At 48.6% G+C, this 25,757-nt stretch overlaps 2 protein-coding genes across 15 annotated transcripts in view; both read right to left on the bottom strand.

Annotated features, from left to right (window-relative positions):
* The window catches only part of PHLDB1 (pleckstrin homology like domain family B member 1), a 54,410-nt gene extending 40,956 nt beyond the window's left edge, over positions 1-13,454 (bottom strand). For 8 of the 14 annotated variants that reach the window (XM_066372225.1, XM_066372250.1, XM_066372255.1 and 5 more), the window contains exons 1-4: positions 13,329-13,454; positions 4,558-4,638; positions 3,558-3,681; positions 2,420-2,590 (exon numbers count right to left, since the gene is read on the bottom strand). In XM_066372225.1, the coding sequence (XP_066228322.1) occupies positions 2,420-2,590; positions 3,558-3,681; positions 4,558-4,617 (355 nt within the window). In that variant the 5' untranslated portion in view covers positions 4,618-4,638; positions 13,329-13,454. The remainder of the gene's footprint in view (positions 1-2,419; positions 2,591-3,557; positions 3,682-4,557; positions 4,639-13,328) is intronic. The other 6 variants (XM_066372309.1, XM_066372300.1, XM_066372284.1 and 3 more) reach the window with 1 other exon arrangement.
* Positions 13,455-20,116: 6,662 nt separating this feature from the next.
* ARCN1 (archain 1) overlaps positions 20,117-25,757 on the bottom strand; it is a 35,506-nt gene continuing 29,865 nt past the window's right edge. The window contains exons 9-10 of the mRNA XM_066372135.1: positions 25,481-25,685; positions 20,117-22,177 (exon numbers count right to left, since the gene is read on the bottom strand). Coding sequence (XP_066228232.1) covers positions 22,088-22,177; positions 25,481-25,685 — 295 coding nt within the window. The 3' untranslated portion in view covers positions 20,117-22,087. The remainder of the gene's footprint in view (positions 22,178-25,480; positions 25,686-25,757) is intronic.

Raw genomic sequence — 25,757 nt, forward strand, 5'->3', positions numbered from 1 at the left:
AGATGAGACAAGGAAACCCTCAGCTCCTGGAGCCCAGGGGAGGGGGAGAGCTGGGGAGAAGAACACCCATTCCTTTGTGCCTCTGCCTACCCCTCCCCAGACTGCCAAGCTTCTGTGACAGGCGAGCCTAGACAAGAAGGCTATAGGGATGGGAGGGAGAGAAAGGGAAGTGGGTTGGGGTCAGAAGAGAGTGGGAGAGTACATACTTGGCAGGGTGGGCTTTTGGATAGGAAGAACTGGGGTAAGGAAGGTCACAGGAAATGCCTAAGAATTCCATCTTGGCCCAGGCTGTCCCTCTTCTCAGGAAGCTAAATGATGCACTGGGAAGACCGGGCAAGAGAGGCCTACAGCGCATCGGCTCCTCTACCCTGCTCACAACACTGGGGAAGAATTTCTTGCCCACAAATGTGAGGGATTTGGGGCTGGAACAGCTAGGGCTGGGCTTTCTCCAGCCTTCTTTGAATCCTGCCCCTGCCTCTCCTTGCTGTTCTGTCTCACTTCCATGCACCCAAATCTTGGGGAAGATACTCTCTTTGAAATTGAAGGAAATGCCTGGCCTGTAGTGGCGCAGTGGATAAAGAGTCGACCTGGAATGCTGAGGTCGCCAGTTCAAAACCCCGAGCTTGCCCAATCAAGGCACATACAAGAAGCAACTACTATGAGCTGATGCTTCCTGCTCCTCCCCCTCCTCTCTCCTCTCTCTAAAATCAATAAATAAAATCTTTTTTAAAAAGGAAACTGAAGAAGGCCATCAACAAAGAGATGGCATCACAGCCAAAGTCCTAATTTATATAGTTCCTCCTCTCATCCAGAGTTGGAGCCTGCTGCTGCTGGTGGGTCTGCCTTCCTGAGGTCAGTTGTTCCCCCAACACTCCCAAGGACAGGAAGAAAGGAGTAGGGCAAGGTTGGGTCTCCTGAGTCAGCTGTAAAGGGAATAGCATTTAAAGAGGCCCCAAGGGGTATGAACAGGAGAGAGAGATCCCTGGCCCGGCAATTCAGTTGGTGAGAGTGTCAATCCGATATACCAAGGTTGCAGGTTTGATCCCCAGTCAATGCATATACAGGAATCAATTAATGAATGCATGAATAAGTGGAACAACAAATCTTTCTTTCTTTCTTTCTCTCTCTCTCTCTCTCTCTCTCTCTCTCCCTTCTTCTCTCTCTAAAATCAAATAGCCTGACCAGTGGTGGTGAAGTGGATAGTGTTGACCTGAGACACTGAGGTCCCAGGTTCGAAACCCTGAGGTCACTGGCTTGAGTGTGGGCTTATCCAGCTTGAGCACGAGGTTGCCAGCTTGAGCATGCATTGACATGACATGACCCCATGGTCGCTGTCTTGAGCCCAAAGGTCGCTGGCTTGAAACCTAAGGTCACTGTTTTGAGCAAGGGGTCACTGGCTTGACTTGAGCCCCCACCCCACCCCAGTCAAGGCACGTATGAGAAGCAATCAATGAACAACTAAAGTGACACAACTATGAGTTGATGCTTCTCATTTCTCTCCCTTCCTGTCTCACTCTTGTTCACTTGCTTGAAAAAACAAAAAATAATTTAAAATAAACGTTTTTTTAATGAGAGAGGGAAACATTGGAGTAAGTGGGATTTCCATTGCAAAGGAGCTTCTAGCTGATAAGAGGTCAAAGTCCCAGAAAATGATTTCAGGACACCAGTACTCCTGCTCAGAGGCATGCTGAGCCCAAGCTCTCAACCTCATGTTAATTCCACCTCCACCCCCCAAATCTGCCCTTATCCATCCCCTAATGTGATGATTCACCATATAAATAGATATTCAAGGTAAACACACTTGTTCTGTCAAAGTGCCACCTGAGCCAACCCCTTACCTGGTTACCATAGTAACTAGTGGCCCAGTTTTTAAATCTAACTTATACAACAAAATGACCTGTTGCTTTGGGAAACAAGGTGCTAACCATATTCATGACTCAAAAGCTACTGTCAACAGTTTTTAAAGAGGAGTGGCATATCCTCAGATTTTGCTTTACTCCATCCCCATAGGGGGTATTATCCTCTCCTACCCACCCCTACAGCTTTTCAGACCACCAGTCCCTCTTAGCGTCATAGTACAATGCCATCGTTCCCCTCACTGCGGCTTCCATTGTTCCCCCTAACAACCACCGATGACCACTTCCCATGCCCTTTGATAGCGGAATAAAAACCTCTTCTCTCCCTATAATGTAGGAAGGAAGGATTGTGGGTGACTAGAGAATAAAATCAGGATGAAGAAAAGTCATGCCAGAAGGGTTCAGGATGTTCTTTGGGCACATCAGATGCACTGGAACACCCCACCTCTGATATGGTTAGTAAGGCAGTTACCATGGCAACCACCAGAGCAGGCTCGCCCTGCCCCTATCATGCACAATCTTTTCAACAGAGGCCCCCTCTGTTTGGAGGCATCAAACCTTACCCTGAGTGAGCCGGGTAGGCTGCCGGACAGGGAGCCCATCAATAGCACAGGAATTGCCACAAGGGTAGAGGGTGAGGGTGCCCCGGAGGTTCTCAATGTAGCAGTGTTGTGGAGCCAGGCCTGGACCCTGCAGTGTGATGTCCTTGGCCGCAGAGCCAATCACTGTTCTCCCTAAAGACAGGAGGGGAACTGAGTCAGAGGTTTGTCCAGTTTGAGGAGGCAGGAACAAGGCAAGAAGAGCCACAGTGACTCACCCCTATTCCAGGGAGAACCACTGCCTACACCTGGCCACCACTTTGGGGCACCTGAGCCTGGTGGAGACAGTAGGTGATAGAAACTCTTCCCAGGCAGAGAAAACTCTGGACCAAAGACAGAAAAGTCCAGAGGGCACAGCAGGACCCAGACTCCACATAGAGTCCAGAGGGGGACTCCTTTTCTGCATACCTTCCCTTAGTCCCTCCAACTCTCCCTCCCTAAATCTTTTGTCTCCTTTATACCCCCCCTTCTTCTAAAATTCCCCCTCTCCTTCTCTCCCTCCCTTCTGCCACCTGTGACCCTTGCCATCCCTCACTCCCTCTCTCCTCAGCCCTGCCTCTCCCCTCATTGTTTCTGTGTGAGCAGACCCTCCCCTGGCAGAGCCCCTAGGATGGTATTTGGAGAATGTGGGGAATGTAGTATCACCCAGGCAACAAGTGCAACCAGGAGAGAAGAGAGGAAACACAGAAGCTGCAAAGCACAGGGGCTGTGCCGGGCATATCTTGCTTGAGAGGTCTGCCCTACTTCCATCTCTCCCTTCTCCACTGGTACTCTCTCCCACGCCAGGCATTGCCCTGGAGTGGGGCACCCTCTCTTCTTGGTCACACTGGTTGCTAAGAGCAATATGCTCTCTTGTTTCAGTGCTCTCCTCCTTGTTTCTAAACTAATCTTTAATCCTAGTCACAGAGCCAGATTATCAACCAAAGAGAGCAGGCGGTCTGGGGAGGCAGATGAGGGAAGAGAACCGGGGTGGGGTGGCACTGCCACCCATTTGGGGAAGGTGAACATTGCTAGCAGAAGGGCCCCGACACACTGCCTGAACCTTAGGGCAGGGGTGTCTGTAAGGATAGAGCGGTGGCTAGTAGGACGCCCCTCCACTCACCTTCCTCCAGCGGCAGCAGGGTGATGGCCGTGCTGAGCCGCCCGCTTCCCAGGCTCACGAGGTGGGGCTTGTCCGTTTGCACTTTCAGCCCTTTGCCTGTCTCAATCAGGTCCAGGGGTCCTTTCTGCAGTTAGGGGGGTGGGAGATGAGCATCATTAGAGACTCTAGGCCAGCACTCTACCACACTAGTCCCAGTCACACCAGCACTCTCTCCAGCACTTGCCCTCTCCAAAGGGCTCTGAGGGTGTCAAAAGGCTTAGCACAAAATCTTGCACAAAGCGCTATTCCACTAAAGTGTAATTAGATCTGAATCTAGGCCACTACCTGGTCCCACTGGACTTACCTCAAGTCTTGGCTTAACCACCCCTTTTGTCTATTAAGACAGAAACAAACAAACAAACAAAAAGACAGAAACAAGGAGAACGGGGAGGCACTGGGTAAGAGGAGCAGGTATTATTGAGGAGGGCCAGTCAAGACTTGGCCCACTCTGGCCAGGTAGCTCAGTTGGTTAGAGCCACATCCTGATATGCCAAGGGCGTGGGACGGGTCCTCAGTCAGGGCACATGCAAGAATCAACCAATGGGTGCATAAGTGGATGGAATTACAGATTTCTTTCTCTCCCCTCTCTTCCTCTCCCTCTAAAATCAATTAATTAAAAAAAAAAAAAAGAAAAAACTTGTTCCATAGATTTGTCTGTGGTGATCCACTTGGCCAATGCTTGTCCCTGTTAAACTAAATCACAAGAGAGGGCAGAGGCATGGATTGAGGAGAGGAATACAGCTCAGGGTCAATCCGTAAACCCTTCCTGAGTTTCAATGGGTATTTTTTGGGTAAGCCAATTAACCTGGTTCAGATAAAGACTTAGTTGTTAATAGACCTGGGACCTGGGCAAGGGCAGAGAGGAACCGCTGCTCTCATTCTTGGGCTGGGACCATGAGTGGAGACAGGAGCCAAACCCATCCTCACCAACCCCTTGCCCCACGGCCCCGGCCCAACTCACCTGCAGTATCGCTTGGGTCTTGCATCCAGGGCCTAGCTGGTTTCTTTTGATAGCGTCCATGGTCCTGGGTGTCCAGAGCTCCTGGGAACACACCAGAGAGCCGGTGAAGTGGGAAGGCCAGGGCAGAAAAGGGAAAGGGGCAGGATCTGCGGCAGGGCCCTCAGGGCAGAGCAGCACCAGCATTTCCAGCATGCTTGTGCTAAAGGAAAAGCGGAGGAGCTTCCCAAGGGAGGCGGTGTCACATCTGTAGCTACAGCATGGATACCACACCATACTGGTCCTTGCCACTGAAACCACAAAAAGCCCTAGAAGGCCTAATATGTATTAATGTGCTTTCTTGCCTCTGACACCCAGCACCCAGGTTGTGGCAGTTGAGGACCCTCAGACATCTAGAGCTGTAAGCAGGGTGGGAAAAATCTACCTTAGTAGGAGAAAGTGAATCCAAGGAACCCCCCCTCCTCCAAGGACACTGGTAGCTAGAGGCTGCCAGGAGTATAGCAGGGCTGAGGTAAGAGATCCTTCCCTCACCCTCACCTTTCCCCTTTCTTCTTCCTTTGACTTTTTTCCCAAGGTGTCTCAGTAGAATTTTTTCTTAAAGAAGACAGAAGAAGCCTGACCAGGTGGTGGCACAGTGGAGAGAGCATCAGACTGGGATGCGGAGGACCCAGGTTCGAAACCCTGAGGTCCCCAGCTAAAGCGTAGGCTCATCCAGCTTGAGCGTGGAATTACTGGCTTGAGTATGGGATCATAAACATGACCCCATGGTCACTGGCTTGAGCCCAAGGTTGCTGGCTTGAGCCAAGGGTCACTCAGTCTGCTGGAGCTCCCCCCCCCCCCCGGTCAAGGCACATATGAGAAAGCAATCAATGAACAACTAAGGTGCTGCAACAAAGAACTGATGCTTCTCATCTCTCTTCCTTTCTGTCTGCCTGTCTCGATCTGTCCCTCTGTCTGTCTCTTTCTCTGTCTCTGTCACACACAAAAAAAATAGACATAAGAAAAACTCACCCTGGCAGGGTACCTTGGTTGGTTAGAGTATCAACCCTCTGTGCCAAGATTATGGATTCAATCCCTGGTCAGGGCACATACAAGAATCAACCAGCCTGGGCCTGACCAGACGGTGGCGCAGTGGATAGAGCGTCGGATTGGGATGCCAAGAACCCAGGTTCGAGACCCCGAGGTTGCCAACTTGAGTGAGGGCTCATCTGGTTTGAGCAAAAGCTCACCAGCTTGGACCCAAGGTCGCTGGCTCGAGCAAGGGGTTACTTGGTCTGCTGAAGGCCCGTGGTCAAGGCACATATGAGAAAGCAATCAATGAACAACTAAGGTGTCGCAATGAAAAACTGATGATTGATGCTTCTCATCTCTCTCCATTCCTGTCTGTCTGTTCCTGTCTATCCCTCTCTCTGACTCTCTCCCTCTGTCCCTATTAAAAAAAAAAAAAAAAAAAGAGTCAACCAGCCTGACCAGGTGGTAGCGCAGTGGATAGAGCATCAGACTGGGACGCAGAGGACCCAGGCTCGAGACCCCGATGTCACCAGTTTAAGCGCGAGCTCATCTGGTTTGAGCAAAAGCTCACCAGCTTGGACCCAAGGTTGCTGGCTCAAGCAAGGGGTCACTCAGTATGCTGTAGCCCCCTGATCAAGGCACATATGAAAAAGCAATCAATAAACAACTAAGGCCTGACCAGGCGGTGGCACAATGGATAGAACGTCGGACTGGGATGCCGAGGACCCAGGTTTGAGACCCTGAGGTCGCCAGCTTGAGCGCGGGCTCATCTGGTTTGAGCAAAAGCTCACCAGCTTGGACCCAAGGTCACTGGCTCGAGCAAGGGGTTACTCGGTCTGCTGAAGGCCCGTGGTCAAGGCACATATGAGAAAGCAATCAATGAACAACTAGGGTGTCGCAATGTGCAACGAAAAACTAATGATTGATGCTTCTCATCTCTCCGTTTCTGTCTGTCTGTCCCTGTCTATCCCTCTCTCTGACTCTCTCTGTCTCTGTAATAAAAATAAATAAATAAATAAACAACTAAGGAGCCACAACAAAGAATTGATGCTTCTCATCTCTCTCTCTTCCAGTCTGTCTGTCCCTATCTGTCCCTCTCTCTGACTCTCTCTATCTCTGTCACAAAAAAAATTAAAAAAAAAAAGAGCCTGACCAGGCGGTGGCGCAGTGAATAGAGCGTTGGACTGGGATGTGGAGGACCCAGGTTCGAGACCCCAAGGTCGCCAGCTTGAGCACGGGCTCATCTGGTTTGTGCAGAGCTCACCAGCTTGGACCCAAGTTTGCTGGCTCGAGCTAGGGGGTTACTCGGTCTGCTGAAGGCCCAAGGTCAAGGCACATGTGAGAAAGCAATCAATGAACAACTAAGGTGTCACAACAAAAAAACTGCTGATTGATGCTTCTCATCTCTCTCTGTTCCTGTCTGTCTGTCCCTATCTCTCTGTCTCTGTAAAATAAATAAATAAATAAATAAATAAATAAAAATTAAAAAAAAAAAGAATCAACCAATGAATGCATAATTAAGTGGAACAACAAATCAATATTTCTTTTTCTCTTCCTCTTGTCTAAAATAAATAAATTTTTTAAAAAAAGAAAACTCAGGCCCTGGCCAGTTAGCTCAGTGGTAGAGCATCGGCCTGGCATGCAGGAGTCCCGGGTTCGATTCCCAGCCAGGGCACACAGGAGAAGAGCCCATCTGCTTCTCCACCCCTCCCTCTCTCCCTCCTCTCTGTCTCTCTCCTCCCCTCCTGCAGCCGAGGCTCCATTGGAGCAAAGTTTGCCCAGGCGCTGAGGATGGCTCCGGGGCCTCTGCCTCAGGCGCTAGAATGGCTCTGGATGCAACAGAGCGAAGGCCCAAGATGGGCAGAGCATCGCCCCTAGTGGGCATGCCAGGTGGATCCCGGTTGGGCGCATGTGGGAGTCTGTCTGACTGCCTCTCCGTTTCCAACTTCGGAAAAATACAATAAATAAATAAATAAATAAATAAATAAAAGAAAACTCAACCATTCCTGCTATCTATGTCTCAACCCTCTCTTCTCCAGATTGTCCCTACACAATCAGAAAAAAAAAACAAAAACTAACAAACAAACAGACAACCTCAGTGGTGACTATTCCCAGGAATAGAGGACTCTAGGGGTCCAAACCTGATTTGGTGTTGTAAGAAGCTTAGGTCCTTAGAAAAACCGTAAAATAGATTCCAGAACCAGAACTTGAACTTTCTCCCACCCATCACTTTCTCCCTGGCTCACATTTTTGATACCTGAGAAACATGAAGAAGGACCTTTGTTAGAACACCCTCCATGCCCACCCTTTGATCAACTTGCTGGAGTGAAAACTTCTCGTTTGCTGCTGAAAATGTTACTGGGGAAAGCTGAGAAAAATATTCCTAAAGGCAGGATTTCCCTCCACTTTCTCTTCCACCCCTCTGCCAGGTGACTTGGAGAGGAAGTTGAGGTAAAGAGCCAGCATTCCAAGAAGTGTCTGACCCCTGGCAGTGGGGCCTAAGGGCCTCAGCCATAGAGTTACTAATTTTACCCTCTGAGCTTTCACTCCTTCAGGCCTGTACCACATCACCTCTGTCACCATTTCCACCCAAGATGGTGGACGAGAGACCAGGCCAGATAGGGCCTGGGACCCCTCCCAAGTCTGCCTGCAAAGAGGGAAGGCAAAGGCCATTAACCTACACCAAGGCCCAGCTGGCCTGGCACCTACCTAGGAGATCTGGTGACAGGAAAAGTTTTCCAGGGACAGAGACTACTGTACTGCTTCTTTTAACTCAAGGAAATCCGTCAGTATTCTCTGAGGGAGGAGAGGCAAGAGGGAGTTTACATAAAAGAGGAGGTAAGGAAAACAAAACAAAAATAGTGAAGAAAAGGCATCATTAAACATTTAGTGTCTAACCCTGTTCTTTACTTATTAGCTGTGAGGTCTTGAACAAATGACTTAACTTTTCTCTGTCAAGTCATTCTCTATAAAACTGGTATAATGAATCTGAACAGGTGGTGGCACAGTGGATAGGGCATAGACCTGGGACTCTGAGGATCCAGGTTCAAAACCCAAAGGTCACCGGCTTGAGTATGGGATCATAGACATGACCCCATGGTCGCTGGCTTGAGCCCAAAGGTTGCTGGCTTGAGCAAGGGGTCACTGACTTGGCTGGAGCCATCTGGTCAAGGCATATATGAGAAAGCAATCAAAGAACAACTAAAGTGCGGCAACTACAAGTTGATACTTTTCATCTCTCTACTTTCTTTTCTCCCTCTCTCTCTCTCTCTCTCTTGCTGAAGGGAAAGAAAAAAAACTGGAATAATGATTTTTAAAAAGATTGTATGGATTTAGTACTTGCCTGGAATGGGAATGACAAATAAATGAGCACAAGATTTCTTTTTTGCTTGAAAGGAATGTTTTAAAACTAAATTGTGATGGTGGCTGAACAGCTTTGTAAATATACTAAAAATAATCTAATATAGCCCTGGCTGGATGGTCCATTGGTTAGAGTATCACCCGGAAGCAGAGTTTGCTGGCTGGATCCCTGATCAGGTCACACACAAGAACAGCTTGATGGCCTGACCAGGCGGTGGCGCAGTGGATAGAGCATCGAACTGGGATGCAGAGGACCCAGGTTCGAGACCCTGAGGTCGCCAGCTTGAGCGCAGGCTCATCTGGTTTGAGCTAAAGCTCACCAGCTTGGACCCAAGGTCGCTGGCTTGAGCAAGGGGTTACTCGGTCTGCTGAAGGCCCGCGGTCAAGGCACATATGAGAAAGCAATCAATGAACAACTAAAGTGCCACAACGAAAAACTAATGATTGATGCTTCTCATCTCTCTCCGTTCCTGTCTGTCTGTCCCTGTCTATCCCTCTCTCTGACTCTCTCTCTGTCTCTATAAAAACAAAAACAAAAACAAAACAGCTTGATGTTCCATTCTCTTTCTCTCTCCTTTTCTTCCCTTCCTCCCTCTCTTGCTGAAATCAATAAGATAAAAATTTTAAATTAAAAAATAGAATATATACTTAAATATTAAGCGAATTTTATGGTATATACATTATACCTCATTAAAACTGTTAGTTTTTTTTTTTAAGTGTCTGGAGAGTCAGGTTTTATATTGAATGACATGCTGTGAAAAGCACTATAAACATGTTAAGTTATTACTATGAGCTTCAACTTTGTGTGTGTGTGTGTGTGTGTGTGTGTGTGTGTGTGTGTGTGTGTGTGTGTTTTTCCAAAGTTAGAAGCAGGGAGGCAGTCAGACAGACTCCTGCATGCGCCCCACCGGGATCCACCTGGCATGCCCACCAGGGGGCGATGCTCTGCGTGTCTGGAGCGTTGCTCCCTTGCGACTAGAGCCATTCTAGCACCTGAGCAGAGGCCACGGAGCCGTCCTCAGTACCGGGCCAACTTTGCTCCAATGGAGCCTTGTCTGTGGGAGGGGAAAAGAGAGACAGAGAGGAAGGAGAGTGGGAAGGGTGGAGAAGCAGATGGGCGCTTCTCCTGTGTACCCTGACCAAACCCGGGACTTCTACACGCGGGGGCCCATGCTCTACGGCCGAGCCAACCGGCTAGGGCATGAGCTTCAACTTTTAACTGAGGCATTGGTGGGCCTCAGTTTCATCTGTCAAACATGTCACCATAACCCTAAGAGGCAGCTGTAAGTATGCTCATTTATTTACATCAAAAAATTTCAAGTAAAGATAAGTATTGTACGGTTGAGGGGAACAAAAGTGATTAAATGAGAGGAGAGAAGGGAATAAGGGAATAAGTAGATGAAAGGAGAGGGAGAGATAAGGAGAAAGGTGTAGGGAGAGACGGAAAAGATAAGAAAAGATGTGCCAACTGGAAGGTGCGAGGGCTGTGGCCGCAGCACTGAAACCTAATCCAGGTGAAATGGAAAGATACACCAGAACCAATGCATCTCTCCACCCAGGCGCTGCTCTGACAAAGGGGTCAGAGAGCCGCCACCTGGGGGCGCCCCGTCCCAGGACCCCAGCGCCGGCCTGGATGGCGGAGCGGAACTACGTCCTGGCGCCCCCCACAGGCGAACAGCTACTGTCGGACGGAGCTGCCCATTCCCTGCCGCGGCTGTATTTACCATCCTAGCCGCCCCGCCGGACCTCCGCCGCCTTTCTGGGAAATCCCGCCCCACCCGGCTGCCAAAAAAAAAAGCTCCCTGCGGTGCGAGTCTGGCTCTCCAGCAACCGGGGCGGGAGAGAAGCACCGCCCTGACTCTCGGTAGTCCTCCCACGCCGCGGGTACAGAAGTCCAAGCGCCCCCCCCCCCGGCGCAGGGCGGCAGAGGCCTGACTGTCTGGAATTGATGTGCAACAGAAAGGCCCAGTGCGGGGCGAGGCCGGGGCGCCGACAAGTGACCTCGCCTGGACCTGGCCGCTCCAGCCTCCTTGCCCGGCGGAATCAGCAGCCGCACCCGGTCACCAGCCCTTTCTGCCGAATGGGGCGTCTAAAGTCACCGCTCTGGGATCTCGGCACCCGAACGAGGGTGGAAGGAGGCCCGGGAAAGGACAGAAAAGGTCTGGAACCGACAGGCACTAGAGACGGTCCAGGCTCCAAACACAGCCGCAGACGAAGGGTCCAGGGTTAGCCCCAGGTCGGAAGGCAGCCGGCGCCTCTGCCCTCACTTGTGGCCAGGAGCCCTCCGTGGTCTCGCCTGGGCGTCACACAGCTGCGGCCCGAGGCCTGTGGGGTCGAGCACCGGGCATCCCGGCCCGCTGCCTTCTCCACTTTCCTAGCACACATCCGCCTCGAGGAAGGGCCGTCGACGTGGGAAGAGTCAGGAAGGGAAAGGAAACTGAGGCTAGGAGCCCAGGGGACGAGTCCCTAGAGCTGGACGGGGGACCAGAGCGGGTTGAAAGGCCCAGGTCGGAGAGAACTTATGGAGGAAGAAAACTAGGGGTCTGCGGAGGAATGGGGTGGGTAAAGAGGAGAGATGAGTTAAAAATAAGACATGGGGAGAGAAGGTGAGGGCAGAGAGGTGGGGAAGTGGGGAGGAGAAGGAGATGGGGAAGCAGGATAGAGAGTCCCGGGGATTCAGAGTAGGGGGGGAGAGAGGGACAGAGAGGCAGAAGGACTGGGTGAACAGAAAGGAGATAGGGGAGACTGAGGACAGAGGGGTCCTCGAGGATCCGGGAAGGAGCAGAAGGTACCAAAAGCAGCGGAGGAAAAACCTCGGGGTGGAGACACGGGGAGTTAAAGAGAGAAGGAGACTGAGGCACCCAGGGGTCCCCCGCAGTGGGGAGCGAGTGGACGCGGAGCCGGGGAGGAAGACGTGAGCGTAGTTAGGGTTCTGAGTTTTATTTGTGTGGGGGTGGGGTGCGGGAAAGTGCACCTCCCCCACGTCGCGGGCGGAGTGGGGTGTTCGCCAGGTGGGACAAGGCCTCAGTGTTGGGCCACCGGCGGGGCTGCCCCGCCCGTCGCTGATGCCGGACAAGCAGCCTTTCTTTGGCGGAACCGGGAGAAGGAGCCGCTTGTTTGCGCCGCCCGCTCCCTGCCGAGCAGCTGCGGGGAAGGGGGTGCGCGTGTGAGCGGACGGCTGCGTGTGCGCGGGGGGAGGGGAGGTGCGTGTATGAAGGAGCTGCCGGAGGCAGGGCTGCGTGGGACAAGAGTGAGAGTGAAGCAGCCGGGTGCGTGTGTGAGCAGGCACTGCTTGAGAGCGGTGCTACATGTGCTCCTGGTGGGCGGGTTCCCGCGAGGGCTGCACGGGGTTCAGGGTGCATGGAGTGTGTATGTAGGGTTCCGTGCGTGTCAGGGCGAAGAGAGACTGGGCCATGTGGCGTGTGCGTGGGTGATGCAGGCTGGGCACATCTGACGCGGTGGGGAGCTGTGTGTGTGTGGTACCGCTGCGATGAGTCAGCCTCCGGGAGCCTCCGGGACCGCTGAGCTAACGGGTCCAGAATGCTGCCCCGCCCCGGCGCCCTAGGTTCCCGCGGGGCCGTGCGGCGTCCCGGCCAAGGTCCTGCTCGCCACTGCCTGGGCGGAAGCGTCCGCCGGCGCCTCGAGACCCCGCGCCCGACGGCCCCTCCCAGCCACCCGCCTCCCGGCCGGAACCGCCCGCCCGCACTTCCCCATCCCGGAGAAGCCCGGATGGCTTAGCTCGGCAAGGAATTCGAATCTGAACCGCACGGGCGTGGCAAGGGGCTTGGACTCACTCTCCCGGGTGTCCCATCGTGTCTCTCGAAAGCTGAAAGAAGTGAGGCCTCGAAGGAGGACCTTGGAGGTCCCAGACGGGCCTCCCATCGTCTGAATACACCCAAGAGACCCTCCCGGACACCTATGCCGTTGAGCCCGACTCCGCACCCCATCCAGGTCCGTCAAGGCGGCCCGGTCCAGAATGGGAACGGGTATGCCACAGGGAACCCCCTTCCGGTGCAGGGCTCTCTAGTTATGCCGTCGGCAAGAGAGGGTAACCTGTGGGACTCAAGCAGAAGGGATCCCGCGACTGACCGGCGCTTCGTCTGGGTGCCCGCAGGATAGTCTTGACGGAGTTAGGATCAGCGTCCCGCTGGAAAGAGTGCGTGGGCTCCCTCCCGCGGCAGCGCAAAGCAAGCCGCTGGCAGGAGAGCGGCTGAGTCCACTCCCCGCAAAGCCGTTTTCGCCCCAATGAACTCGGAGCACCCACCTCCGCCACGGGTTTCTTTCCGGCTCCCTAGCCCAGAGCTTATCTGACGGCTCCGGCCAGGCCCCGGGACTTTCCCTTCTCTAGTCCCAGCAACGCAGCAAACGAGACCCGCCGGCTTAGAGGGAGGGAGTGTTCTTACCTCCGGGGAGAGGGGAACACCAGTCCCGTGGTCTGACTCCGTCGCGGCGGCCTCCGACTCAGGATACTGTTGCTTTTCCCTGGGAGCCCGCTGAGTAGGTGGAGAGGGAGCGGGTCCCGCCTCCTCCCGGCTTTTTCCCCGCCCCCGTCCCCGGTCCCGCGCGTCCGGTCGGCCAGGCCAGCCAGAGAAGACGCCCTTGTGGGGCTGGAGCCCAGGTCCACCCCTCCTTTCCCATAGCAGCACCCTGCCCACCCCCCGCCTGCACAGCGACCGCTTTGTTTCTCTCTGCAGCTGGGCTCTCCACTACCACCACTACACACACCCCTTCTCCCCACTCCCGCCCTTCGGACTCCTAGACCACCCTACACCCCTAGACTTTAAGGCTCTTCTGAGAGGGTGTTTTGACAGTTTCTTTTTCTCTTCCTGTCTTCCTCTCTTTCCTAACCTTTCCATACCCTCACCCCCCTTAACCTTAGATACCTGAATCCACCATTGACTCCCAGTAAACCTCAGTCATAGACCTTCAACATACTCAATATCACCTCCAGAACATTTGCTGTGGTTACCCAGGTGGGCTCCTACCACCCCTTCTCCGCACCCGCTTCCAAGCTCCCACAATGAAGAACTGTTAATGGGGTTGATAACAGATTTTTCTAAGGATAGGTATAAGAAGACATGTTAGCACTGGCATGATAGCTCGGTTGGTTAGCGTCCTCCCGGTGGGCAGAGGTTGCTGGTCCATCCCGGGTCAGGGCACATATGGGACAGATCAATGTTTTTCTCTCTCTTATTCTCTCTCTCTCCCTCCCTCCCTCCCCTACCTCCCTTTCCTCTCTCTCTAAAATCAATAATTAATTTTAAAAGACGTGTGAAAGTGTCACTCAGATTGTAAAGCACAAGAAAGCTCCACGTAGCTCCACCCCCCAACCGAACTTGCCGGCTTACACTTGGGAGGGAAGCTATAGAAATACAGTTAGCACACAATACTATAGCAGTTTAGGTTTCTGTAGGAGTAGGCAGTTAATAAGAAAGAAAAAGTGGAGACTAAAAACCTCATAAGAGCCTGGAAACAGCCTAGTTGAAGTCATTCTTCATCTCAACCCCTGCCCCGAAATCCAACACTGACAGTGGATCCTCACCTTGCAAAGCCAGCACTTGCCCCAGGAGACTGACTCGGGAGGCCCTAGGGAGCTGAACTCAGCGTGACTGAACCTCTTTAACTTGCACTAGAGGGACTCCTGAGGTTTTTCTTCACTGAAGGAGGGAGCAGAAAGGCCCCTAAGCTGACATAAATTCTAGCTGGGGTGGATAGCAGAAAATAACTTGCCCTCTTTGGAATGGACAGATCTCATTCAGATTCAGTGACTTTAGTGTGTGCCCTCTCTCCCTAACCCAGGAACAGCAGGTGGCTGAACTGCAGGAATCTTTGGTCACTTATTGACAGGGCCTGCATTAGCAGGGGTGCCCCCATGCTGGAGGCTGGATCTCACCAGAGTCAGGCAATGGACGTGAAGTGGGGAGGGAAAAGACGCTTTCTACAAATACCTGCTGTAGCTAACATATCAAGCTCCAGCATGTGGTATACCAGGAATCCCTGTGATAGAAGGGGGTGAAGGAAGCATCTTATTCTTTTTCTTTATACTGTTTGAGCCCCATGAAAGTATTTTGACTCTGGCCACCTTTCATGAGACAGATCACCACCGTAAATTTCAGGCTATTCTGGCAAAAGCAAAAGAAAAACTAAAACTGTTGTATTCTATGTGCCAAGATCCAATATTTGAGGGAAGGAGCACAGATTGCAGTACCTCAGAGACTTTTCACGTAACTCACAACTCCCAGCTCTTCTTTACAGTCTCGGTCAGGAGAAACTTCGGGGAGTAATCAAGACTGCCACGGAGGCAGCAGATGCTAAGGCAGGGAGTTCAAATAGCACTGAACTTTTCTGTCCTCCCAGCCCAGGGAACAGCTAACTCATGCTAAAGGCTTTGTGCAATGTGTCCTAGCTCCTGCTGTGTCAAGGCCCCATGTTCCCACAGTTAGAGCACGCAGGGGACTACAGCCCTGCTACCCTCATGGTTCACCCCCACCCTGCCCCACATCTGGAGTGCATCAGAAAAACTCAGTGCTCTGTTATGCAAGAGGTCGAGCAGCTGGGAGCTCAGGGAAGGGGGAGGAAGAGAGAAAAAACACACACACACAAAAACAGCTTTCCAAGCATACTTCAGACTTTCCGAAGTAGAAGGGGAGGGGGCAAGGGCTGGATGTGGAAGGAAGGATTTTTTTTTAGGCCATCTGCATTTGGCTATGAATGTGGATTTCCACATCCCTCCTGCCTTTGCATAGGCACATTTCCCACCTCCATCCTTCCTCTCAAATTGTGCTCCTTCTGGCCCCAGAAAGGTGACGATTTCTCAGCAAGTAATCCTGTAGATACACACCCTATCCAGAAAACTATCTTTTCTAGCCTCTTTAGGTCCTGAACTCAGGCATCATTTAGTATGGGTGCAGTGGCAGCGATGATGCCATGGAACTCCTCAGCATCCAGCTTGGGGGAAAATTCAAACCTTTCTTCAATAGTTGCAGAGGAGCAGACGCTCTCTTCTCAGCACGTCTTTGGAATTGCACAACCCACACTTCTACCTGAAGCTAAGATAAATCCAAGCTGAGTGGAAATTTGGGTAGGACGGAAGACTGGCCGTGTCCATCTCTGTGGCTCAGGACCTTTCTACAAGCTGAAAAGAACAAGCATTCATTTAGGCAGAAGAATGGGAAACAAGACATTTCCATTTCTCTCATTGCCTTGAATTTGTATTGCCTTTTTCTTTCATCTTTAACAATTTTTTTAGATTTTATTTATTGATTTTTAGAGGAGGCAGGGAGAGAAAAACGGGTGAGGAGCAGGAAGCATCAACTCAAAGTACAATAGTTGCTTTCTGTATGTGACTTTACCAAGCAAGCCCCAGATTTTGAACCAGCAACCTCAGTATTCCAGGTCAACATTTTATCCACTGCACCACCACAGGTCAGGCTTTAATGCCTTTTTCTTTTTTTGTAATGCCTTTTTCAAAAAGCCCCTCTTTGCCTGACCAGGCGGTGGCGCAGTGGATAGAGCGTCAGACTGGGACGCAGAGGACCCAGGTTTGAAACCCCGAGGTCGCCAGTTTGAGCGCGGGCTCATCTGGTTTGAGCAAGGCTCACCAGCTTAAAACCACAGTCGCTAGCTTGAGCAAGGGGTCACTCGGTCTGCTGTAGCCGCCCGGTCAAGGCAAATATGAGAAAGCAATCACTGAGAAACTAAGGTGCCGCAACAAAGAATTGATGCTTCTCATCTCTCTCCCTTCCATCTCTGTCAAGGCCCCATGTTCCTCTCTCTGTCACAAAAGAAAAAAAAAGCCCCTCTTTGGTAATCAACCTTTCACACAGAGTGCACATATGGGAGCTTTCCAGAACTGGACTAAACCCTAAATAACCACTTAGCCCCTGCCTATGAACAGCAAGGCAAAAATCTTTTCCTTTTTGCTGGAAGTGGGGGTAGTGAGAAGTAATCCAATCTTCTGAAAAACACCTGGTTGAGTTTGAGAGAGGGGAACAGCTTCCTTTGGGAAGGCAGTCTCTTTCCTAAAGGCTTGTCTCCACATCAATCACTAACTCCCCAGGGAAAAATGAAACTGACCCTTATAGACATGCTCTCTGCTCTTGGGTGATAGCTACAAATATATTTACTAAAGTGGACATGAAGAGGAAACAGAGGGAAATAATGGTTACAATAAGAGATATGCATATTAAAGGGATCAATTCTGAGGGTTTTTTTTTTCTTTTTGAAAGAAAAGCTATCAACTCATAGCTGCTTCACTTGAGTTGTTCATTGCTTCTCGTACATGCATTCACAGATGAGCCAGTGACCCTTTGTTCAAGTCAGCAACTTGGGCTTCAAGCCATCAACCTTGGGACCATGTTGATAATCCCAAACTCAAGCCAGTAACCCTCTGCTCAAGTGTTCAAGCTAGCCAACAACCCCGCACTCAAGCTGGCAACCTCAGGTTTTTGAATCTGAGACCTCAGCATTCCAGGTCAACACTATCCACTCTGACACCACAGGTCAGGCTCAATTCTGAGGTTTTGCTTTCCTCTAAAGCTTGTAACACGTAAGCTCTATTCCTCATCCTCATTCAGACCCATGATGAGTATCGCTAGTTGTAGTTAACGCTTGTCTACCTTAGAAAATAAGGCTTTGTAAGTAGGTACAGCCAATGCTTCTAGTTAATATTTTATAGCGTTACCTGCGGTGGCACAGTGGATAAAGCAACAACCTGGAATGCTGAGGTCACCAGTTTGAAAGGAACCCCAGGCTAGACTAGTCAAGGCACATATGAGAAGCAACAACTATGAATTGATGCTTCCTGCTCCTCCCCCACCACCTTTCTTCCTTTCCTCTAAAATCTTTTTTTTTTTTAATTTAAAAAAATTTAAAAATTTGTAATCATTTTGATGGGAACTTTCTCTATTTTTTTCCTATCTTCCTCCAGCGATCCCTGCAAGATGTGAACTTCTAAGAAAGGCTATTCTGCCATGGCCAGGTTGCTCAGTTGGTTGGAGCATCATCCGGATGCTCCAAGGTTGCGGGTTCAATCCCTGGTTGGGGCACATGCAGGAAACAACCAGTGAATGTATGGATGAGTAGAGCAATGGATTGATGTCTCTTTCTCCTTTCCTCTAAAATCAATCAATAAAAAAACTTTTTTTTGTATTTTTCTGAAGTTGGAAACGGGGAGGCAGTCAGACTCTCGCATGCACCCAACCGGGATCCACCCGGCACGCCCACCAGGGGATGCTCTGCTCATCTGGGGCGTCACTCTATTGCAACCAGAGCCATTCTAGCGCCTGAGGCAGAGGCCACAGAGCCATCCTCAGCGCCCGGGCCAACTTTGCTCCAATGGAGCCTTGGCTGCGGGAGAAGAGAGAGACAGAGAGAAAGGAGAGGGGGAGGGGTGGAGAAGCAGATGGGCGCTTCTCCTGTGTGCCCTGGCCGGGAATCAAACCCAGGACTCCTGCACGCCAGGCCGACGCTCTACCACTGAGCCAACCGGCCTGGGCCTTGAAAAAACTTTTTAAAGGCTATTCTAACTCAACCCTGGAATCTCCCAGATCCTACCCACTGTGAACAATTTTAAATTAATGAAAGGTCAATAGCTTTTGGGTTTGAAACTACTGTGACTACTTCAATGATTTATCATTTTACAAAGAACTCCTGACCACAGAGGAGGTGTGCTCCCTAGCTCCTCTATGTGGAGTTAATTAAACCAGAGCAGGAACCACAAAACTCCTACATTAAACAGAATGCTCACACAGAACTATTAAAAAAAAAAAAAGAACTAATTATTTTGTTTACTCTCCCTCACAAGAGGCCAATGTCAAGTCCACTTACACCATGAAGGGACTGGCAGCCAGTCAGGGTATGGCATGGTTTTGGTATGCTTCATTTCATTGGATTAAAGTTACAATCTTAGACAGCCAAGCAACATTTCAACATTAGATCAGATACTAAGACCAAAAAAAATTCAAAATCTTGGCTTTCACCATTAAAATAAAAACGTTTTCATTCCTACTTATTGTTCATTAGAAAGAATAATTTGCCTTTCAAACAATTTGATGTTCTATAGTTTTTCAACTTAAATAAAGTGAGTAAGTCCACCTCCCTCCATATTAAAGCCTTTCAGAGGGAATTAACTCCCAAGGCATTCATCACTCATCCCTGGATAGCTTACTTCTTGCCACTGTTTGTCTCATGGGGCAGAGAATGCTTCACCATATCACAAACCCTTCTTATTCTTTAAAGAAAAAGTCTCAGGCCCTGGCTGGTTGGCTCAGTGGTAGAGCGTCGGCCTGGCGTGCAGAAGTCCTGGGTTCGATTCCCGGCCAGGGCACACAGGAGTAGCGCCCATTTGCTTCTCCACCCCTCCCCCTCTCCTTCCTCTCTGTCTCTCTCTTCCCCTCCTGCAGCGAGGCTCCGTTGGAGCAAAGATGGCCTGGGCGCTGGGGATGGTTCCTTGGCCTCTGACTCAGGCACTAGAGTGGCTCTGGTCGCAACAGAGCGAAGCCCGGAGGGGCAGAGTGTCGCCCCCTGGTGGGCGTGCCGGGTGGATCCCGGTTGGGCGCATGCGGGAGTCTGTCTGTCTCTCCCCGTTTCCAGCTTCAGAAAAAAAAAAAAAGTCTCAGCCTCACCAGACAGTGGTGCAGTGGATAGAATGTCAGACTAGGACGCGGAGGACCCAGGTTCAAAACCCTGAGGTCGCTGGTTTGAGCCAAAGGTCACTGGTTTAAGCAAGGGATCACTTGGTCTGCTGAAGCCCCCCAGTTCAAGGACATATGAGAAAGCAATCAATGAACCACTAAAGTGCCACAGTGAAAAACTGATGCTTCTTATCTCTCTCCCTTCCTGTCTGTCCTTATCTGTCCCTCTCTCTGACTTTCTCTGTCAAAAAAAGAAAAAAAAAGCCTCAGTTCTCTGACTCTACAACTGTCATGGACACTATTAAGACCAAAAGTCAATGAGTAACACTAAATTCAAAAGCTACTTTGTCAAAGCACACGTGTATGCATATGCTCAAACACAGAAAAATACACAAGGAGACACCATACCTGTAATGAGAAAGGCAATGAATACTCTCAGATAGAGATTATTTTCTCTTAAAAAAAACATATCATTAATTTTTAATCTTAGATCCCATTACATTATCCTGAATCAGCAAGCAGACACCAAAGTATGAGACAAGAGTCTAATAAACATTCATTTTATAATACTTTTATTTGATTAAAGAATTTGTCTTCTTTGTGTACAATGGAATGTTATATTCCCTATGTATTTTACAGGGTTACAAAACATCTCTCATTTTAAATATTATCCCAAAAGTAATTTCAGAAAAAAAGGTTTTTGTAAAACTAAACTTGACTTTTAAAAAATCACATGGACAAGCAACTCTCAAAACTGGATTAATAAGATTTCTTGCCTATTTAACTACATGACAGTTTTCTTGTCCCAGTCCCCTTCCAAAAAAACAACAAGAAAAACCCCACACACAAAAAAACCTCTTCATGTGGAAACCAAGCTAGAGATAAGGATTCTTCCCTGATGCAGTTAAGGGAAAGGGAAAGGCCAGAAATTTCTTTGGCAATCAATTCCATCCATGACCATTTATGTGTGACTGCTTTGCTTCAAGTACAGTACACTCCTCACAGGGAAAGCCAGTGGGAATGATAGCCTCCAACCAGCTGACAGTGCAGCGCCATCTACCGTCAGCCTGCCTCTTCCCCCTGTGCGAGGCTGCAGCCTGAAAGCAACTCCACCACCCTTCTGAGTGCAACCCTTTTAGGTAAAAGCCAACAATGGGCTGGCTAATGTCTTCTCAATTGAAAAAGTAATGAATGAGCCCTGGCTAGGTAGTTCAGTTGGTTTGAGTGTCAACCCGATGTGCCAGGGTTGCAGGTTTGATCCCTGGACAGGGCACATATGGAAAACAACCAGTGAACGCATGAATGGGTAGAATAACAAATTAATGTTTAAGAAAGAAAGAAAAAGTAATGAATGAGACGGGGCTCGGAAATAACTACTACATGATGACAACTGAAAAGACATAAAAGAAGGATTTCAGAGACAGATAAGCTGGTGAAAACATGCTGGGCAGGATACACTCTAATACATACCAATATATATAGTCAGCTGCCTCTTGAAATGCTAAAAACCTAGTGGTGGAACTCAGAGTCTCCTTGATAGTTTAGGGCCAATGAAATTGGCACAAAGACTCATGGTACCCACAACCTTCAAAATAATAACCTCGTCTCTTCTAGAAAAGGGCTGATGACATAGACAACAGCCAGAAAGAGGGAGGCGGTGAATCTGAGGAATATGAATGGATGACAAAGACCATGCGTTGTGTTTTAGCTGAAGTACCCAAAATGTGGAGAACTGGAAGCCTAGATAGCAGCACACATGATTACCTGTGGATGTGAAATCCCTAACTGGACATAATCCTCCTCCTCCCAGACATTCTGAAGTGGGGCCTGTGTCATCTGAAAGCTGTCTCTCAGCTGTCTTTAATATTCAAAGTACTGTTCTAAACTAGAGGGACCACCCTAAAAGGAAAACAAGTTGGCAAAGGAGTGGAGGAATGAGAAGATACAGGAAAAGGACAAGAGATGTCCTTATTTTTTAATTTCTAGACTCCAAACACCTTAAGCAATTCACCTGTATAGTCCAAAAACTCAAGACTGGATTAGATCAACTTGTTCTAGGAGTACCAAATAAATACAACACCTATTTACAGATGATCCCAGTGCTTGAATATATAAAGAAAACTAAAGGTAAAGGAAAAGAGTATGAAAAATTAAAATCTTATGCAAAGAAGTATGAGACATAACTATATTTAGGAATTAAAAGAAAGGAACAACTTAGGCGAAGGCAGAGGTGGTGTTTAACTGGGGGCATTCTCTAGAAAGCTTGCTTTTCTGCTGGCCAGTAGAATCTGCCAAAGAAATCAGCAGCCTTTCCCTTTATGTTTGTGTCATTTCTTTGCCAAAGAACGTCTCTGTGACATGAAACACTGAGAGTGAGTTGAGGGTCCTTGCGCGCCGAGAATCGTGCATTATACTAGGAAAAAAGGGTCTCCAATGGCTTGTAGATTTGGAAAAAAAACTCTTCGGCCACTGTTGGCTTCTTCTTTATTAATCTGAAAGTTTTCCTTTTCGGTTCCCTCTTCTTAGTTTTACAGGATTTCATACTTATCCACTAAAAAAGTGGTCTCTGTGGAAAACCTTACTGGGCTGTTCCCATCTACCTGGGTCACTTTGGTTACCTAGGAAAACAAACAGAGAGTAAGGTAAAAGAGGAGAACAAGTCTTAAAGATGCCAACTAAATTCTCAGTATACAACAGATCACATTTCCTAAGAGTAGTATTAAAAGTAACTCAAGTGCTAAAAAAGTGCAATTCACAACCACTGCTCACAGCAGCACTCTTCCCCATCAACATGAGCAACCAGCTTTCTAGATAGAAAACACAACTGCTGGGATGAGATGTAGGGTAATATTAAGCAAAAGGTCCAGAATGAGTGGCACTACCCAGATCTCACCATATATACTGCTCACAAAAATTAGGGGATATTTCAAAATGAATATGAATAAAAAAAAGAAGCATTTGATATTTTTTTATTAAACAAGAACAAATGAGATGCAAAACCAACTTTTATTTCTTTGGTGAAAATGCACTATACAAAAGGCTGAAAGTACTGGAGTATCTGCACATTCCCTGATCTTGAAAGTGCACATCCTGCAATTTCCCAGTCCTTGCAATGCCCTTGCCGCACGGTTTGCCCAAATACGAAGCCTGGAGAGCCACAGGACGTCTTGAAGCTGGTCAAACACAGAGGACAGTGGCAACAGCACTTGGAACTCCCAAAGTGTGATTAGCAGACTGTGGGATCGCTTTCAAGAGACTGGCACAGTACGAAGACGACGAGGGCAGGGTCGCCCGTCTGTCACAACAGCAAGAGACGACTGCTACTTGACCTTATTGGCAAGAAGGAACAGGTGCAGCAATGCAACAGAGCTGCGAGGACAATTTCTTGTTGCCACTAGATGACGGATATGTACCCAGACCATATGAAATTGGCTCCATCATCTTGGACTGCATGCCTGACAACCAATGGTATATATTCCGTTATCTGCTGAACACTGTAGAACCCATAGAAGGTGGGCTGATGAGCATCATCATTGGATCCGTGATGAGTGGTCAACTGTCCTCTTCTCAGTCTGCAGCCTGACAATCATCGTGTCCTGACCTGGCGTGAACAAGGAACATGGGAGAATCCACGTTTCATGCAAGAAAGGGACTCCTACAGTGGTGGTGGAATAATGGTGTAGGTTAGCATCAGCATTGGTGGTCGTACTGACTTCCACGTCATCAGAAACGGATCACCGACTGCTGTCAGATATCGAGATGAGGTCCTGCACCCTATAGTGGTACCCTATGCTGGAGCAGTTGGAAACAACTCTCTTTTCATGGATGATAATGCAAGGCCCCACCGTGTGCATCTCATCAACAACATGCTTCAGGAGGCAGGAATCAAACACATGGACTGGTCTTCACGTTCTTCAGACCCGAGTCCATTGAACATGCTTGGGATACACTGGGAAGACGTCTGGCAAACCGTCCCATGCCTCCCACAACACTTCTTGAGCTGGAAGTTGCCCTGGAGCAAGAGTGGCAGAGGATCCCACAAGAACTGCTGGATACTCTGATCCTGTCCGTACCCCATCGCTGTCAGTGTGTTTTGGCAGTCTTGGGTGACCATACACCCTACTGAACAGTCGATGTGCGGCACTCTTGTCCAGTTTGACATGCTTCTGTTCACCCCACCAATGTCACTTGTTCTCAATCATGATAATTGAGTTTGCATCTCATTTGCATAATTGAACAACTTTCTTTGACTTGTTTGCTTTTCTGATGTTCTTATTAATAAAAATCAAATGTTTCATTTTTTATTGCTTCATATTCATTTTGAAATATCCCCTAATTTTTGTGAGCAGTGTAAAATCTATGAAGTTCATAAACATTTTACCAGAATAATCAATTAATATTTGATCCAAAATGCAATATTCTAACTCTTCAAAATCATTTGTTTGATTTGCTTTCAAAATCTCACTAAGCTGCTCTATCATACTTATTTTCCAAATAGTTGAGTCCTTCTAGTGAGGTCTTGTCTTTTTTTTAAGAGGTTTTGAGAGAGTAATTATATTGTCTTATTCTTCAAAAGATCCCAAACAGAAAAATGTGCTCATTTCTACCTAATGACTTGGGTTCAGCAATGTGCACCCAACACTGATGGGGTTATATCAGTAACTGACAGGGGTGAGAGAGAGAACTGCTCTTTGTAACCATCCAACAGAGGAAATGATAACTTCCCAAGCTCTTCTAGGAGAAACAGAGACCATTTGGGAAGGTAAGATAGCACCAGAATAGTGAGCAATCAGTGAGTCAAAGGGAACGGCAATATAAACTGGGTCTTTGTAATGCAAATTCAAAAAGTGGAAGGACGGCCTAGCTGGATAGTTCAGTTGGTTAGGAGCACTGTCTGGATAAACAAAGGTTGTGGGTTTGATCCCCGGTCAGGATACATACAGAAACAGATCAGTGTTCCTGTCTCTTCCCTCCCTTTCTCTCTCTCTAAAATCAATAAATCAATAATTTTTTTAAAAAGTAAAGGGACAATGATTTTTTAAAAACCTAAATGAATAGTTCACAAATTTCTATTGCTTTGTCTACCTAAAGAATGATTTTTAAAAGAATTGGCTCATGATTATCTGTATTAAGGAAGGGAAGTTGTGACATAAGTAATCCAAAAATTGTAGAATCACTTTTCTGAGACAGTAATTTTGCCTTCTAAATAAAACTTTTTTTCATTTCTTGAGTTCAAACTATGTGACATTACAAAAGGCATTACACAAAACCATGTGTTGGGTGTTTTGACAAATGGATTTTAAAATATGAGATTAAAAATATAGGCAACTAAGAGATATAAGTCTTGCACAACATGTTAAGTCTTTTACATGTATTTATATTCAGTTTCTTCACTTTGTCTGATCTAAAGAGAAAAACTGAGGTAAAGCAGGTGAGAAATCTGACCACAATCACCTGACCAGGCGGTGGCGCAGTGGATAGAGCATCAGACTGGGATGCGGAGGACCCAGGTTCGAGACCCTGAGGTCGCCAGCTTGAGCGCAGGCTCATCTGGTTTGAGCAAAGCTCACCAGCTTGGACCCAAGGTCGCTGGCTCAAGCAAGGGGTTACTCGGTCTGCTGAAGATACACGGTCAAGGCACATATGAGAAAGCAATCAATGAACAACTAAGGTTTTGCAACGAAAAACTAATGATTGATGCTTCTCATCTCTCTGTTCCTGTCTGTCTGTCCCTGTCTATCCCACTCTCTGACTCTCTGTCTCTGTAAAAAAAAAAAAAGAAAGAAATCTGGCCACAATCATATAATGAGTCAGCAATGGGACAGGCGGGTAACGGCAGCTTTTCTCCTTTTTTGCAAAGACCATGAAGCTGTCATCTGTCTTATCCCTTTCCCTATATTGGCTCCCTTTAAAATGGATACCTGTATGTTACAGTAGTTCTTTTTGGAGATGAAGGAGACTTGGACAGGAAAAAAATCATTGGGCTGCCCAGCGATGTTGAACTCGAGGCTGCCGCTCTTGTTTTTGGCATCAATCACTGGCAGGCACCACTCCAAGGTATTTCTTCGACTGTCATGTCGATACTCGCCATCGATCTCACCAATCACTGGTGCGCCAACACCAGATCTGTCATGAGGAACATCCAGGTCAAGTTAGTTGTCCATAGCTGGAAGAACACTGCCAAGGAAAACCAGCCCC

Source organism: Saccopteryx leptura, chromosome 1 (genome assembly GCF_036850995.1).
Source record: "Saccopteryx leptura isolate mSacLep1 chromosome 1, mSacLep1_pri_phased_curated, whole genome shotgun sequence".
NCBI lineage: Eukaryota > Metazoa > Chordata > Mammalia > Chiroptera > Emballonuridae > Saccopteryx > Saccopteryx leptura.